This window comes from Pteropus alecto, unplaced genomic scaffold (genome assembly GCF_000325575.1).
Source record: "Pteropus alecto unplaced genomic scaffold, ASM32557v1 scaffold920, whole genome shotgun sequence".
NCBI classification, from domain to species: domain Eukaryota; kingdom Metazoa; phylum Chordata; class Mammalia; order Chiroptera; family Pteropodidae; genus Pteropus; species Pteropus alecto.
Window position 1 is genome coordinate 186,144 of NW_006429596.1, and position 13,396 is coordinate 199,539.

Consider the following 13,396-nt stretch of genomic DNA (forward strand, 5'->3'; position numbering starts at 1 on the left):
AAAAGGAGTGAGTCTGCGAAAGCCTAGGTCCCCACCCTCGACCCCAATAAAAAGCAGCACCCAGGCCTGGGCGAGCTCTCTCTACTGGTGGCCTCGCCCTGTGGTCTACAGCCAGGTGTGCTGTGTAGTTTCTAGGTCTTATAAGTAACGAACCTGTAACTTTTCCAAGTTTCCTGACAGTTACTGCTAAAGTGATAGAGGGAACAGGCGTGAGAAGTACAAGAACTGACTAAATACTAAACTATGTTGTATTCGGAGCCTGCTGATCGGCCCAACAGCCAGACCTCGGGAATCTACGGAACAAAGGAAGATAAAAGATTACTAACAACTGTTTACCAAAACTTTCACACTGTACACCCACACCCTGAAAGGAAAACAGGAAAACAAAGACTTTAAGCTGCAATTTTCATAGGACCTAAGATTCAGATATAAACCAAATTTCTCAAATTCTGGGTCTCATTCTTGGCCTCTGAGAAGAGACCATGTGTCTGTTGGTAGAGCATTATGCCTTCTCTAATAAACTTTCCCTATGTTTCTAACTCTGGCTCCCACTTGAATTCTCTCCTGTATGAAGTCAAGGACCCTCCCTAGGTAGACGTAGGACCTGAGTCCGACATTCACCCTGTCCTGCATCAAAAGACCATCCTGTCATCATAAGAACCGGGAGAGCTGGTCCAGTCAAAGCGCTGGTTATCGATAGGCCGGGACCAGCACAAAAAGCAAATATTCTGGAACCAAATAGAGGTGGTGCTTGCACAGTATTGTGAAGGTACTAAATACCACTGAACTGTTAATTTTACAATGATTCATTTTATGTTATCTGACTTGCACCTCAGTTTTTGAAATCCTCAGAAAAAAGAGTCACAGAGTGGTGGAAAAGATAGATTAAGAGAAAAAGAGAATTAGAAGGCAGAGAGTTAGAAAGAGAAGTAAAAAGAAAAGGAGACAGGCCCAGAAAAACACAGTCGGTCACCTGTAAGGTTAAAAGGAATTAAAAGGCAAGATACAAGCCCCTGTCTAACCCATGGACAGTGAAGACCGGGAACACCTCCGTGTAACCGTAGCTGCCGGGATTACGGGGAATTTTTTCTTCCTATTTCACAAATTATATACGATGAGTATTAGTACTTTTATAATCAGATTTAAAATTTTTTTTTTAACAAAACTTTTAATAAAAAATAAACTTTTCTAAGAAACAAAAGGAAGGAGGGCATCCCCGTAGGTGTTCCGATGACATGGAAGGTATGGGAGCTTTGCTGTTGAGTCTGAAGGGGCCTGACTGACTCCTAATGAGCGGGTGTCCCAGGACAGGGGCCGCCAGGGACAGCAGTGGACTTACGGGTGAGGTCGGGCAGGAGCCAGGCGTTGCAGTTGACCTGGTAGAGCAGCACATCGCTGCTGAACTCGTCAGGGTCCGAGCGGCCCCCAAGGACCACCATGGTGTCCCCAAGCAGGGCTGATGCGTGGAAAAGTCGAGGGCGGGGCTGTTGGGGAGACAGTTGGCAGGATGGCCTGTTAGAGCCCACAGTCCTCTGCTCACTCTCTCAGCTCACCTGCCACCTTTAATCCCCACGTCCCAGCCCCCAGCAGCCCACCCCGTCCTAACCTTCCTCAGACCCCTCACTCCTCGGAGCAGACCCTAGAGCTATCTCCTCCGCCTCTATCTCGAACTCCCACATCCCAGCTGCTCCCCAAGAACCTGCTCCCCTAGACTGCTTAAGAGGAACCGCATTGTCCTGTAACCTTGCCAGTTAGGCTGGGGAGGACTGGGGTGAGGCTTTGGTCCCTAACTTCCACCTCCCTCTAAGTCCAGCCCCATGAAGGCCTTGGAAATACACTGGTGGTGGACGGAAAACACAATTGTCTCTAACGGCACATCCGGGGCTTCACGTTTTCCCACACGCCGTTTCCTTTGGCCTTGAAGGCAGGAAACGCGAGGAGCCTCAGTTCCCGTTTACAGATGGGGAGGCCAGGAGGGGACGTACTGCCAGGGCCGTATTAGGAGCGGGGCAGAGCTAGGGCAGAGCCCAGGCCTCTGACCTCCTGGTCTAGGAGTCCGTCCTCCAAGCTGGGGATGGAAGAAGGGGCCACTTGGGCTGCCACAGTTTAGTTTAGGGGGCCGGAAAGGAGGGACAGCAGGAAGGTCCTGGTCATTCCAGTCCCTGGATCACTGGGATGGGGGGCCCCTCCCCGCCACCCCTACATCCGTCTGGACCTCATTTCCTGACCTTTGCCCCCTGAGAAGGGGCCAGCAGGCTCCAGGTGCGGTCAGGACAGTGTAGGGAGTAGAGCTCAGGGGACGGGGCTGCCAGCTCCACATGGAAGCGGAAGCCCCCAAACACGTAGAGAGAGTCAGTGGCCTTGTGGTACACCGCAGAATGACCATAGAGACCTGGTGGGGGCGGGGGGAGTGAGCTCAGAGGGCGGGAAAGGCTGGTGAGAGAAGCACCCCGCCACCTCCCTGGGCGCCCCGTCTCATGACCACTATACCCCCAGGTCCTGAGGCCACACACCTAGGAGCCCTTCTCAACCCTCCCTCGCCCTTCAGTTCAAAGGACAATCAACAGAGATGCTGGGAAAGAGAAGAGAGGGAGAGGGGGTGGCCAGAATGTCCTGGGGACAGTGACCGAATGATACAGAAGGAGAGGGAGAGGCAGGAGAATACCTGAGGGACGGTGACCTGGGCCCTGGGGGAGGGGGTAGCTTATCACTACTGGGCAGAAGTGGGCGGCTCGTCGCGAAGTTTGGTGGTGGGTTGTGGGGTAAACAGAGAACTTGAACTTCTCAGGAGATGGTTCCCTGAGAACCGGGGTAGCGGTCGGGGGAAACATGGAGATAACAAGGCATGGGGGGCAGTGACCATAGGGTACAGAAGTGAATAGAGCCTACACGAAGCCCTGGACGGCAGGGAGGTCGGAGGCGCCGTGCCCACCTGTGGGAGGTGTCCCGCTCTGAGCTCCGGACACCCAGGTGCCAGTCGCCAGCTGGTACTCAAGCAGCTGCTGGTTGAAGCCATTTTCAGGGGAGTAGCCGCCCACCAGGAGCAGAGACAGGCCTCGGCGGGCAGTAAGAGTGTGACCAGCAACAGCTGGCAGTTCCACAGTCTGAGGAGCCTGAGGGACAGAGGGCAGAGGTCAAGGGTGGCCAGAGGTCAGGGGCCATCTTGTGGGTAGAAGCGAGACCCAGAGCTCCCCACACCCTCGAACCACTAAGGAGGTCGTGAGCTGCCTGGGCTGGTCAGACCCTAGGCCTCCCGTCCAGCCCCGGTCTCGGCAGGCGTGCAGTAGACCTCTTGCCACTTCTGCCTCGCGACGTTACTGCCTTAGGTAGGAGCAGCCTGTGTCCCTTTGGGAAGCCCCTGCCCCTCTGCTCGCCCTCTGGCTCCGCAGGGCTGACTGTACCTGCTCCACGGGCTGCGCCCTGGCCTGGCCGACCAGGACATCACATCCCCTTGGCCAGAGAATGGCTGGGAAAAACAATGTGACCCAGGACGGCCAATGAAATTCAATTCTGGGACTTGTGCTGGAGCCCTGGGAGGAAGCCACTTGCTCCTGGGGCGAAGCTGGCAGGAGCTGCTCTGGCCATCTTTGCCAGTGCCCAGGTGCAGGCGCTGGGGGTGGGACAGATGCTCACCTTCTCCTGCCGCCACTGCAGGGTGGTGAGGTTGAGCACCCAGAAGTCTCGGGTGACGCCCCCAGCTGTGAGCCCCCCCAGCAGGTACATGGCACCACGGCCAGCAGGCACATAGGCGGCCGCGTGGAAGGAGCGGGGTGAGGGGCCGGGGCCCCCATCCTCAGCTCCTGCCAGCATCTGTGTCCACCGCCGCTCACTCACTGAGTACCTGGGGCCGAGACACAAACGAGCAGCCTCACTGTCCAGTCATCCCAGCATCCCCTGGGGGACCCCCCATTTGGCAGGTATCCCAGCATCCCTTGGGATGACCCCCTCTGTGACAGTCACCTTATCATCCCCTGGGGTAGCACCACACAAGTAAGTATGCCACCCCTGAGATAAGGCTTCTGTGACAGGTGTCACAGTGTCCTTTGGGGTGTCCTTCACCTGTAGAGGCTTTTCTGCACCTCCCTGAGGAGACTTTTGTGTGACAGACATCTCAGCACCCCCTGAGGTGACCTTCTCTCATTTTGATATCTCAGCTCCCCAGGGCGCTCCTCACCTGTACAGGTTTCCCAGCAGCCCCTGGGGCAGGCCCAGACCCCCAAACATCCATAAGGTGGCATCAGGTCCCTCCACCATGGTGTGCCCCAGGCGGTGTAGGAAGCGGCTAGCGGTGTCCTGGGGTGGAGGCAGGGAAGTGACAAGTCAGGCTAAGGTCATGATACAGTGTCAGGATAAGTATAGGGTCTGGGGATGGTCCCAGGAGCGGAGGAGGGAGAATGACCCAGGCTGTGTGGCACCTCCCTGGAGAGTAGGCTGCCACAACTCACAGCTGAGAGGCGGCTGTCCATGAGGGTCTCCCAGACGAGCTGCCCGCCGTCCAGCTTCGTGGCGCAGTCAGGGCCCCCGAAGCCCTCGACACAGATGCACACGCCCAGACTCTGAGGGAAAGCAGAAGGAGGCTCAGTGGGAGCTCTGAGCACCACCCCTGTCCCACCTGGCTTGTCCCATACTACCTGTACCTGGTTACAGGTCCCTGCCCCATTGTGGGCATTGCAGTTTTCAGGACACAGAGCCATGCGGCAGTGTGGGCCGGCCCAGCCCTGGGGACAGCGGCAGAGTCCAGCACCTGCAGCTCCATCCTGGGGCACGCACTCCTGGGGGACAGGGCAGCTCCCAGGGCCCCCTGACCCACAGCGGGCAGAGCCCACCGAGGCGTTGAAGCCCCAAGATGAGGAGCCATTGGCCTCCCAGTGCAGCACGAGCAGCCCTGTGGGGACAGGCCAACGGCGTGTGGCAAGGCCACGGTCTGGGCACTGCTCCACCCCAGCTTTGGAGAAAACCCCGTGTAAGTGGGCAGGGAAGCAAGGCCCCCGGTCATCCATAATCACTGCCATGATTCACCATTCCCTCTCCGCGTCCAGCCCGTCGCGTTCCATCGGTGTGAAAGCCTAAATCTCTCGTATTCACCCACTGCCTGCCACCTCCTCAGTCGTCTGGCCTGGCCACCAGCACAGGTCCCCTCACTAGTCTTCCTGGCTCCTCTACACTCCGCCCTTCGGAGCAGCCCGTGTGACCCTTTAAAAACAGGAATCTGATCCTGTCATTCACAAGCTCCAAACCTTCCACAGCTCTCTACTGCTCTTACGTAAAACCCAGTCTCTTTAGAAAGTAGACAGGGGCAGGGAGAGGACAGGAATTAATGATATATAAAAACAAAATACCTCAATAAAGTTGTATTTTAAAAAAAGAAAGTCCTGCAGGCCCTCTGACCTCATCACCTCCCTTTCTCTGGCCCTCTGGCTCCAGCACCAGCCCCGTTCCTGCTTCTCAAGGCCTGGGCACCTGCTTCCTTCCACCTGGAGGAGTCGCTCTTGCCCACACCGCCCCCTTCAGGCTTCAAGTGAAACTTCACCTCTGCGCAGAAGCCCTCCGGGACTCCCCAAACAGGCCAGGCACTGGCTTTCTTCCGCTTGCTTTTGTCCCTCCCTAATATGAGCTTGCTTAGTTCACTGTCCCTCCCCCGCCACACACACACACACACACACACACACACACACACACACACGCACGCACGCACACACACACACACTGTGAATCCATGCCGGCAGCACCTGTGTCCCTTGTTCTCTGCTGCACCCCCAGTGTCTAGCTCAGGCCTGGCTCACCATAGGTGCTCAGTAAACAATAGCAGAGTGAAGTGAAATGAGGGCCCCTCAGTTCTAGCTGCTCACTGCGCGGGGTCTGCGTTGCCAGGTCCAACTTTGCCCTCACCCCCAGCCCTGGAGCCACTCCGATCTACAGTATGAAAGGAAGCACGTCCAAACGGGCCGCTGAACTGCCACGGGTAACAAATCATTTCCAGTGCATCTCCATCAGACTAAGCCGGGTCTCCCCCAGCCCTGTTGACAGTTGGGGCCTGGTGAGTCCTGGCTGGGGGGCTGTCCTGTGTACTGGAGGATGTGGAGCAGCATCTCCAGCCCCCACCCACAAGATGCCAGTAACACCCCCAACTACGACAATCAGAACATCGCTAGACGTTGCCAAATGCCTAGAGGGCACAATCAGCCCGGTTGAGCGCCTCGGACCGAGATGCTCAGAGGACCTCACATCGGCCCATTCTGTATGTCCCAAGGACATGTCTTGCTCGGCTCTTTTTTCCGGAGGCAGCCCAGCAGCATAACACACTCTTATCTGCCTCGCAGCTGAAGAAACTGAGGCCCAGAGGAGGTAAGGGACCCTGTCACCCAGCAAGTTAGTGGCAGAGTCAGGCTAGGTTTGAAGCCCGCCTCAGGCAGCAAGGTGCAGGGACACAGCCCAGGTCAGAGGTCCCCCCGCACCCAGTCCCCATACCAGACAGGGCCTGCACGGTGAGGGGCCTGTCCCGCCGCTGGCCACAGAAGGCAGCGATGAGGCTGCGGTCCGACTGCACGACACCAGTGTCCAGGAAGCGTGGGAAGCCGTCGAAGGCCAGCACGTAGCTCAGCTGGAGGGGTGCAGAGCCGAGGATTAGCAGATGATGAGGGATGGGGAATGAGGAAGAGGGGCGCCTGGTGTCTGGGAGGAGGGGCTCAAGCAGAGAGGGTAACCGGAGACGGGGAAACGGGCTGTTTGAACATCCTGGGCGGATTGTGAAACTGTGACACAGAAGCCACCATTCCCCCTCCCTGTGTTGACAGCAGCCATGGCTAATCGATCAGACACTCTTGCCTGGAGCCTCTTTCCTATTTACAGCTCCTGGCGGCCGCTACCAATTGGTCAGAATTGGCCCACATACTGTAAGGGAGTCTGAGGATCGAGGGAACAGAGACTTGGAGTCTAAGAAACGGGAGGTGATCTTGGAAATGGGAAGGTCTGTGGGCTTAGGAATGAAGGGCTGGGGGCTCTGAGGAACAGAGTTTGGGGTTTGAAGGATTAAAAGAAATGGGACCGTAGAGATCAGGGTCTGTCTGAGGAGTCGCATCGGGTGGGGGCGACATGGGTCTGAACCTTGGAACCCTCGGAGCTCACCGTGCAGGGGGTGCTGCTGTCAGGGGAGAAGGTGAGGGTGAGTGGGGGACAGAGGGTCCCGGGAGCACAGGGCTGTAGCGCCTCGGTGGCCGAGACAACCCACACACAATAGGACAGGCCTGGCCCGGCTCTCGCTGCTCCACCACCTGGAGGCAGCGGCCCCCCAACCCGACGTGAGCCCAATGCCACTGAGGACACGTTGGTGAGGAGAGCACGGCCCCCACACTCCCGGAAGCAGGAGCCACTGGCCCTGGGGAGACAGAGAGTCAGCATCAGACAAGTCCCGCCCCGTCCCGCCCGGTCCCTAAACTCCCACCCCACCTGGCTGGCCCCTGGCTCACCGGGGGTCCCCGTAGTAGCCGGGGGAGCAGAGCTGGCAGTGGGCACCCTCGGTGTGGTCCTGGCAGAAGCAGAGCCCGCTGAGGTTGTCACAGTGGCCACGGCGCGGGTCCCCATGCCCATTGCACTGGCAGGGCCGACAGCCGCCCGAGCCTGTGGCATTGCCGAAGCTGCCGGGCCGGCACCGTTCGCAGTGCTCCCCCCACGTCCAGTCTGTGGAGGCCCCAGCAGGCAGGACACAGAGTCAGGGGCAAGGGCAGGAAGGGGCCTGACCAACCGGCTCAGCTGATTCCTGACCCCACTTGACTGCTTCAAGGGAGGATGACCAGGGCCCAGATCGGGGGGCAATAGCAAGTCCCAAGAGGGGGAAGTGAGGCCCCGACAAAGAGATGGGTGGCACTGAAGCCTGTCTGGGGTCGGGAGCAGGCGATGGGGCGGGGGAACCCAGAGCTGGGTGAGGAACACTGAAGCCCACACAGAGAAAAGGAAACTGAAACCCCGAAGAGGCTCCCTTGAGGCCAGTCCAGGGGAGTCTGGGGAGAGGGCAGCTCACCCTGGCACTCGTCGCAGAAACCAGGCCCCCGCTTGCGGCAGTGGCTGTGGAAGTTGCAGCCACAGTCTCGGGAGCAACGGGGAGCTGGGGGGCCTGGGGCAGGCGTGGGCGGGGGCAGGTCAGATGTCCAGCCCAGGTCACACATGCAGGTGAAGTCGGGGGCGCCGCTGCACACACCGTGGCCACAGTCCTCCAGGCACCTGAGGGGCCGTGGCAGGGGTCGGGGAAGGGCTGGGCTGGCCCGGCCCGGAGTCCCCGAGGCAGCCCCCATCCCATCGTCCCACCCCACCCCATCATCTCCACAGCAACACCATCACAAGCTATTGCCTGTTCCACTATCCTGGACTACGTGGGTGGCCCCGTCTCCAAGGTAACCCCATACACGTGGTAACTCCTGTCTCTATAGTAACCACACATCGGCACTGGTGATCTGTTCTCTGTGAAAACCCCTTTTCAATTCGGTCCTCCTCCATCTCCATGGCAATGCCGAAGACTATGGCCCGCAGTCTGTGGGTTACCCATCTCCACAGTAACTAGTGTCATGTTGGGGACCCTGTCACTCTAATGAAGGCCTAGTCTGTGAGGCAAACACCCAGCGCTCACTGGGGATGCTGGTTCCACAAGAGGGACCCCAGCACCACGATCCTTCTCCCTTCCATCGCCACGTGCCCCAGCCCCGGGGCAACATCTCCATGGAAACCCGTGCCCCACTCACGTGCGGTTGCAGTACGTGATGCCATCGCCCTGGTAGCCCCGCTGGCAGTGACATTCATAGCTGAGGGGTGTGTTCAGGCAGGTCGCCCGCAGGTGGCACCGTGCCAGGCCCAGGCGACACTCATCCACGTCTGGACAGCGGGCATACGCCCAGCGGGCAGGGAGGGCCACAGACAGCCCCAGGCCCTCCCCCACCCACAGGGAGCAGTTACCCCCACCCAGGGGCCCTGAGAAGTCTCCCTGGAGGCACCTGGCAGGTGGGAGATTGAAGAAGGGAGTGGGGTGGGGGAGATGATAAAGAAACAAGAAACAAGGAGACAGTGACAGGGAGAGAGAAGGCCAATTGGAGGGAGAGAAAGAAAAACGTAAACATGCAGAGAGAGAGATGGAAGGAGAAATGAAAGAGAAAGAGAAACCCAGAGAAGTCAGACAAAAAAAGATTTATTTAAAAGACAAAAGAGACAAAGTCAGGGATACAGTGAAACGGAGAGATGAGGAGAGAGAAACAGAAGGAAAGACAGGAGAACAGTCAGAGAGACAGGCAAAGAGTGAAGAGGGGGAAGGAGAAATGGAGAGAAAGGGGGAAGGGAGAGGAAAAGAGAGACGAGGAGAGGCAGGGGGCAGAGAAACAGCAGCCGTTAGCACTGGGGCCGCGGAGAGCCGCCCGCCCGGCCCCGCCTGCCCGCTGCCCACCTGCCCCCCATCCGGGCCTCACCGCCCCAGCGTGGGGTTGTCCTCATTGCCACACCAGCCGCACTCGTGGCTCTGCAGACACTCGTGGCAGGTGAGGAAGCGGTCACAGCTCCGGCAGCGTGGCTCCGAGTGCACACTGCGGAGTGACAGGCATGGGGGGGTGGGTATCAGAGCCCAGCCCCCTCCACTGGTCTCCACCTCGCCCTCCATGAGCCAAGGCACCTGGATCACACCTGTCGTCCCAGCCTCGGCAGCCGCCGTGTGGGTACCGGGCCAGGTAAGCGGCAAATAGGAAGCAGGTGTGGGTGGACTGGCACCAGGCGCACTGGCTCGAGTTGGCCAGGCAGTCGTCACAGGTCAGGCGCCTAGGGGCGAGGAGGAGGGCCCGTCACGGCTCGGCGGGCCCATGCACACCTCCAGACACCCCCTCCCTGGCCCAGCAGGGCTCACTGGCTGCAGAGTGGGGGACACTCCTCCGGGCTCTTCAGGGCACCCCGATCCCGGCCCCGCCGGCTGCACGCCGCGTCCCCTTTGCGGTTGGTGCTCTGACGCCATTCGCAGAAGGGGTCCTGGGGGTCGGAGGAGTAGGAGCCCAGCTTAGCCCTCTCTCTGGGGCTCTTCGTACCCTGCCTTCCCTTGCCTACCCCACCCCACAGACCAGCCCTCCAAGCTCACCTCCCTCCCCAACCGCCCACCTCTCCAGGCTCTTCCCTTCAGCCACTGACATCCATGCCTTCTGCCTGCCAAGCACCCACCCCCTTTTGGGGCACTGCACCCCTCTGTGTGGACAAGGTGGCGCTGATTCAATATTTGGGATCCATGGGTGGGCAAGAAGCCACACCCTCTCCCCTGCCCCCCAGCCTCAATGACAGATCCCAGCGTCAGCAACAAGACTCAACCAGAGCCAGTGCAACGCACTTCTGGGATGTCTGTTGACCTGGGGGGCGAGAGCAGGGTGGGGACAGAAAGGTGCTGCTCCCGCCAGGCGGAGTGGGGGCGGGGGCGAGAGTCTGGAGCCCTGTGGCTCCCTGGCTACTCGCAAGAAATGACCCTCCCGGGAAAACAAGGGTGCAGAACGAGAAGTGAACTCCTGACCACATGGTCTGAGCTGCTGGAGCTCACGGGCCTGAAGACCACAGCCTGGGCCGATGAGTGCCCCTCCGGTGAAGAGGCACTGAGTTGGGATTTTGGGCCCCTATCACAGGGAAAGTCCTGACCGCCAGGAGCCCGCTGTCCAGCCTCTCTCCTCTGTTCCCCAGCAAATCAAAGACGACGGCCCCAGCTGTGTCCCTCCACCGCCACCCAGGGGCCCCCTCAGCTGCCCATGTCAGTCCCGGGGGCCCCACCCCCTTTCCTATTCTCCTGCTTTGGCTGCCTCCATCTCGGGACTGCCCTCTGTGGCCCGGCGGGCACCTGGGTGCAGGCGTGGCAGTCGCGATGCTCCTCACAGAGCGGGCACAGGGCAGGCACCAGCACCAGCAGGGACCCGCCAGCCCCGTCGTCTCCGCAGTGGGCCCCACTCTGGCGCAGGTGGCAGGTGGCGCTGGTCAGGCACCAGCCACAGCCCTGGTCAGCCAGGCAGCCCAGGCAGGAGGAGTAGGAAGTGCAGGCCGCCGAGCGGTAGGGCTCCAGGAAGAAGAAGGAGATCTCCTGGGGGAGGGGGCACAGGTCAGGGGTCCGTGATCTGAGCTGAGGGTCAGGAGTAGGGCGAGGGGTCAGAATCTGCAGCTAAAGACTTAAGCGTTTAGACACAAGGCTGAGAACTCAGGCATGTAGAAAGTCAGGGTTTAGGGCATCAGCAGACAAAAGGGGATCAGGGTTTGAGATCAGAGGTCAAAGTATGGAGGACAGAAGTCAGGGGCGGCGAGGTCAGGGCAGGGCAGGCATCGGAATATGAGAGCACATCGAAGTCTGGGGGTCAGAGAGTGAGATCTGGATGGCGCAAGGTGAGGCTGGAGTTCAGAGGCCGAGGTTTGTGCCCGGGGGTCCGAGGCCCGGGCCCGGTACTCACGCTGCCACCCGGAACGCCAGTCCGGTCCCACAGCAGGGTGAGCTCGCTGTGCCCAGGGCCTGCCGAGCCGTTGAGCTGGCCCCGGATCTCGACCGCGTACTTGTGGCCGCGGCCAGGCAGCGGGAAGAGACGAGCAGACCCGGGGCGCTGCAGCCGCCTCGTCTCCTTCTCCTGCTGAGCCACCCAGCGCCCCACCTCCTCCTGGGCAGGGCGAAGACGGACAGAAGGCCTCAGGTCTTTCCACCCTGACCCCTGAAGCTTCAAAGCCCTCTAGCAGCCACCTCCGCCTGGGAACAGGAGTGCCTCTAGGCTCCTTAGACCCCAAGAGCCTCCAAGTGTCTCCAAATCCTCAAGGGAGTCTGACTTGGGAACACAGACCTTCTCCGCCTTTTTCAAACTTCCCCCCAAATTTGGTTCACAACTGAGAACCCTAGTGGCCTCCCCACACTAAGGACACCTCTCCTGCCTCGGACTTCCCCCCAGGTCCCCCGGCACCACACATTCCAACCCCCGTGTTGACCGTAAACAGCCCCAAGTGTCCCAGGCGCCCTCACCATGTTCTCTGTGTCAGGGCCACGGGCCATCCTGGCCAGGACGTGGAGGCGCTGGGCCCGAGCCCACACGGCCACATCCTCGGCTCCGGGCCCACCGGGCCCCCCCGGCAGCAGTGGGTGGATGAAGCCGCGGTAGACGAGAGACACGTCGGTCTCTGGACTTGGTGTCAGGGTGATGGTCGTGCTACGGACAATCAAGACCTGTGCCAGCCAGGAAGGGGGATGCATGAGCGCCTTTCTGCATGGCCCGCAGTCCCCACGCTCCTTAGGCCTCCTCAGGGCCAGCAAAGACTGGACAACCCAACCTCCTTCCCTATTTTAGGGAACGGGAGACTGAGCCCAGGGCAGGGGAGGCGGCTTGCCCAGGGTCGCTCTGGGAGAAGTCGGGACCCCAACTCAGACAACAGACAGCAGCCCCTGCTCATCCCCACCTCCCATTAAACGTCAGGATCCTTTTCCCCAGCACCCCACCAAACCACGTAAGCCCTTAAGAGTTCAGCTGAAAAAAAAAAAAAAAAAAAACCTGTAGTCCCTTAACTACAGGTTTGGAGAACTTTGAGGTTAGCAAAGACCTCCATGTGCCAGGAGGGTGTCACGCCCCAACTCCACGGGGACAGAAGCTCCTGTGCTCCGGATACATCCGGACCTCACCCTACGTCCTCTGTTTGTAATTATCCAGTACATAAGTTTAAAAAAAAAAAAAGCCCAGATCCAACATTCAAAGCGATGGACACACGACATGATTTACTGCTAGTAGGTGTTTCTGTAATTGCAAATGAGTAGAGCAGCCGAAGCGCTCATCATGGGAGGCTGTTTAAATAAACTACGGTACAGTGTCAGAAAATAAGTGGAATACTATGCAGCTGTAACAAATAATAATAAAAAAAGAAGGTGTTCCCTAAGTTCTCTCACAGGAAGGCTGCCAGGACGTGTTAAGAAAACAGGAAGCAGTAGTACAGTGCCGAGTATACTAGTTTTTGTGCAAGAAAGAAACATGACTAAAAGTCATATTTACTTGTACTGGAACAGGCAGACCCTGGAAGGATACAAAAGAAATCCAAACAGATCTTCCGGGGAGAGTTAGGGTAGTCCTGAGGAGGGGAATAGGGTAGATGGGAGCGACTTTTCACTCGACAACTTTTCACATCATTGTGATTTTTAAACCATGGGACTCTATTACCTATTTTAAAAATCAGTAAGGAGTTACTATAAAAACCAGCTTGGCAGTATTTCAATAACTGAAATACAGAATTATCATATGACCCAGCATTCTCCTCCTACATATGTACCCGAAAGAGTTGACAATAAGTGTTTAAACAAAAAAACCGTCCATGAATGTTCACAGCAGTACTATTCACGACAGCGAGAAGGTGAAAACGACTGAACATTCATCAGCTGGTGAATGGA

General features: G+C 58.5%; 1 protein-coding gene across 8 annotated transcripts in view; it reads right to left on the reverse strand.

Annotated features, from left to right (window-relative positions):
* MEGF8 (multiple EGF like domains 8) overlaps nucleotides 1–13,396 on the reverse strand; it is a 40,392-nt gene that overhangs the window by 14,158 nt on the left and 12,838 nt on the right. For 4 of the 8 annotated variants that reach the window (XM_025043560.1, XM_025043609.1, XM_025043688.1 and 1 more), the window contains 18 exons: nucleotides 11,990–12,190; nucleotides 11,436–11,636; nucleotides 10,838–11,074; nucleotides 9,875–9,993; nucleotides 9,658–9,789; nucleotides 9,447–9,560; nucleotides 8,733–8,981; nucleotides 8,018–8,217; nucleotides 7,467–7,677; nucleotides 7,126–7,375; nucleotides 6,469–6,601; nucleotides 4,632–4,945; nucleotides 4,446–4,556; nucleotides 4,175–4,293; nucleotides 3,634–3,841; nucleotides 2,933–3,113; nucleotides 2,229–2,392; nucleotides 1,340–1,484 (listed from right to left, as the gene is read on the reverse strand). In XM_025043560.1, the coding sequence (XP_024899328.1) occupies nucleotides 1,340–1,484; nucleotides 2,229–2,392; nucleotides 2,933–3,113; nucleotides 3,634–3,841; nucleotides 4,175–4,293; nucleotides 4,446–4,556; nucleotides 4,632–4,945; nucleotides 6,469–6,601; nucleotides 7,126–7,375; nucleotides 7,467–7,677; nucleotides 8,018–8,217; nucleotides 8,733–8,981; nucleotides 9,447–9,560; nucleotides 9,658–9,789; nucleotides 9,875–9,993; nucleotides 10,838–11,074; nucleotides 11,436–11,636; nucleotides 11,990–12,190 (3,289 nt within the window). The remainder of the gene's footprint in view (nucleotides 1–1,339; nucleotides 1,485–2,228; nucleotides 2,393–2,932; nucleotides 3,114–3,633; nucleotides 3,842–4,174; nucleotides 4,294–4,445; nucleotides 4,557–4,631; nucleotides 4,946–6,468; nucleotides 6,602–7,125; nucleotides 7,376–7,466; nucleotides 7,678–8,017; nucleotides 8,218–8,732; nucleotides 8,982–9,446; nucleotides 9,561–9,657; nucleotides 9,790–9,874; nucleotides 9,994–10,837; nucleotides 11,075–11,435; nucleotides 11,637–11,989; nucleotides 12,191–13,396) is intronic. The other 4 variants (XM_006903855.3, XM_025043659.1, XM_025043646.1 and 1 more) reach the window with 3 other exon arrangements.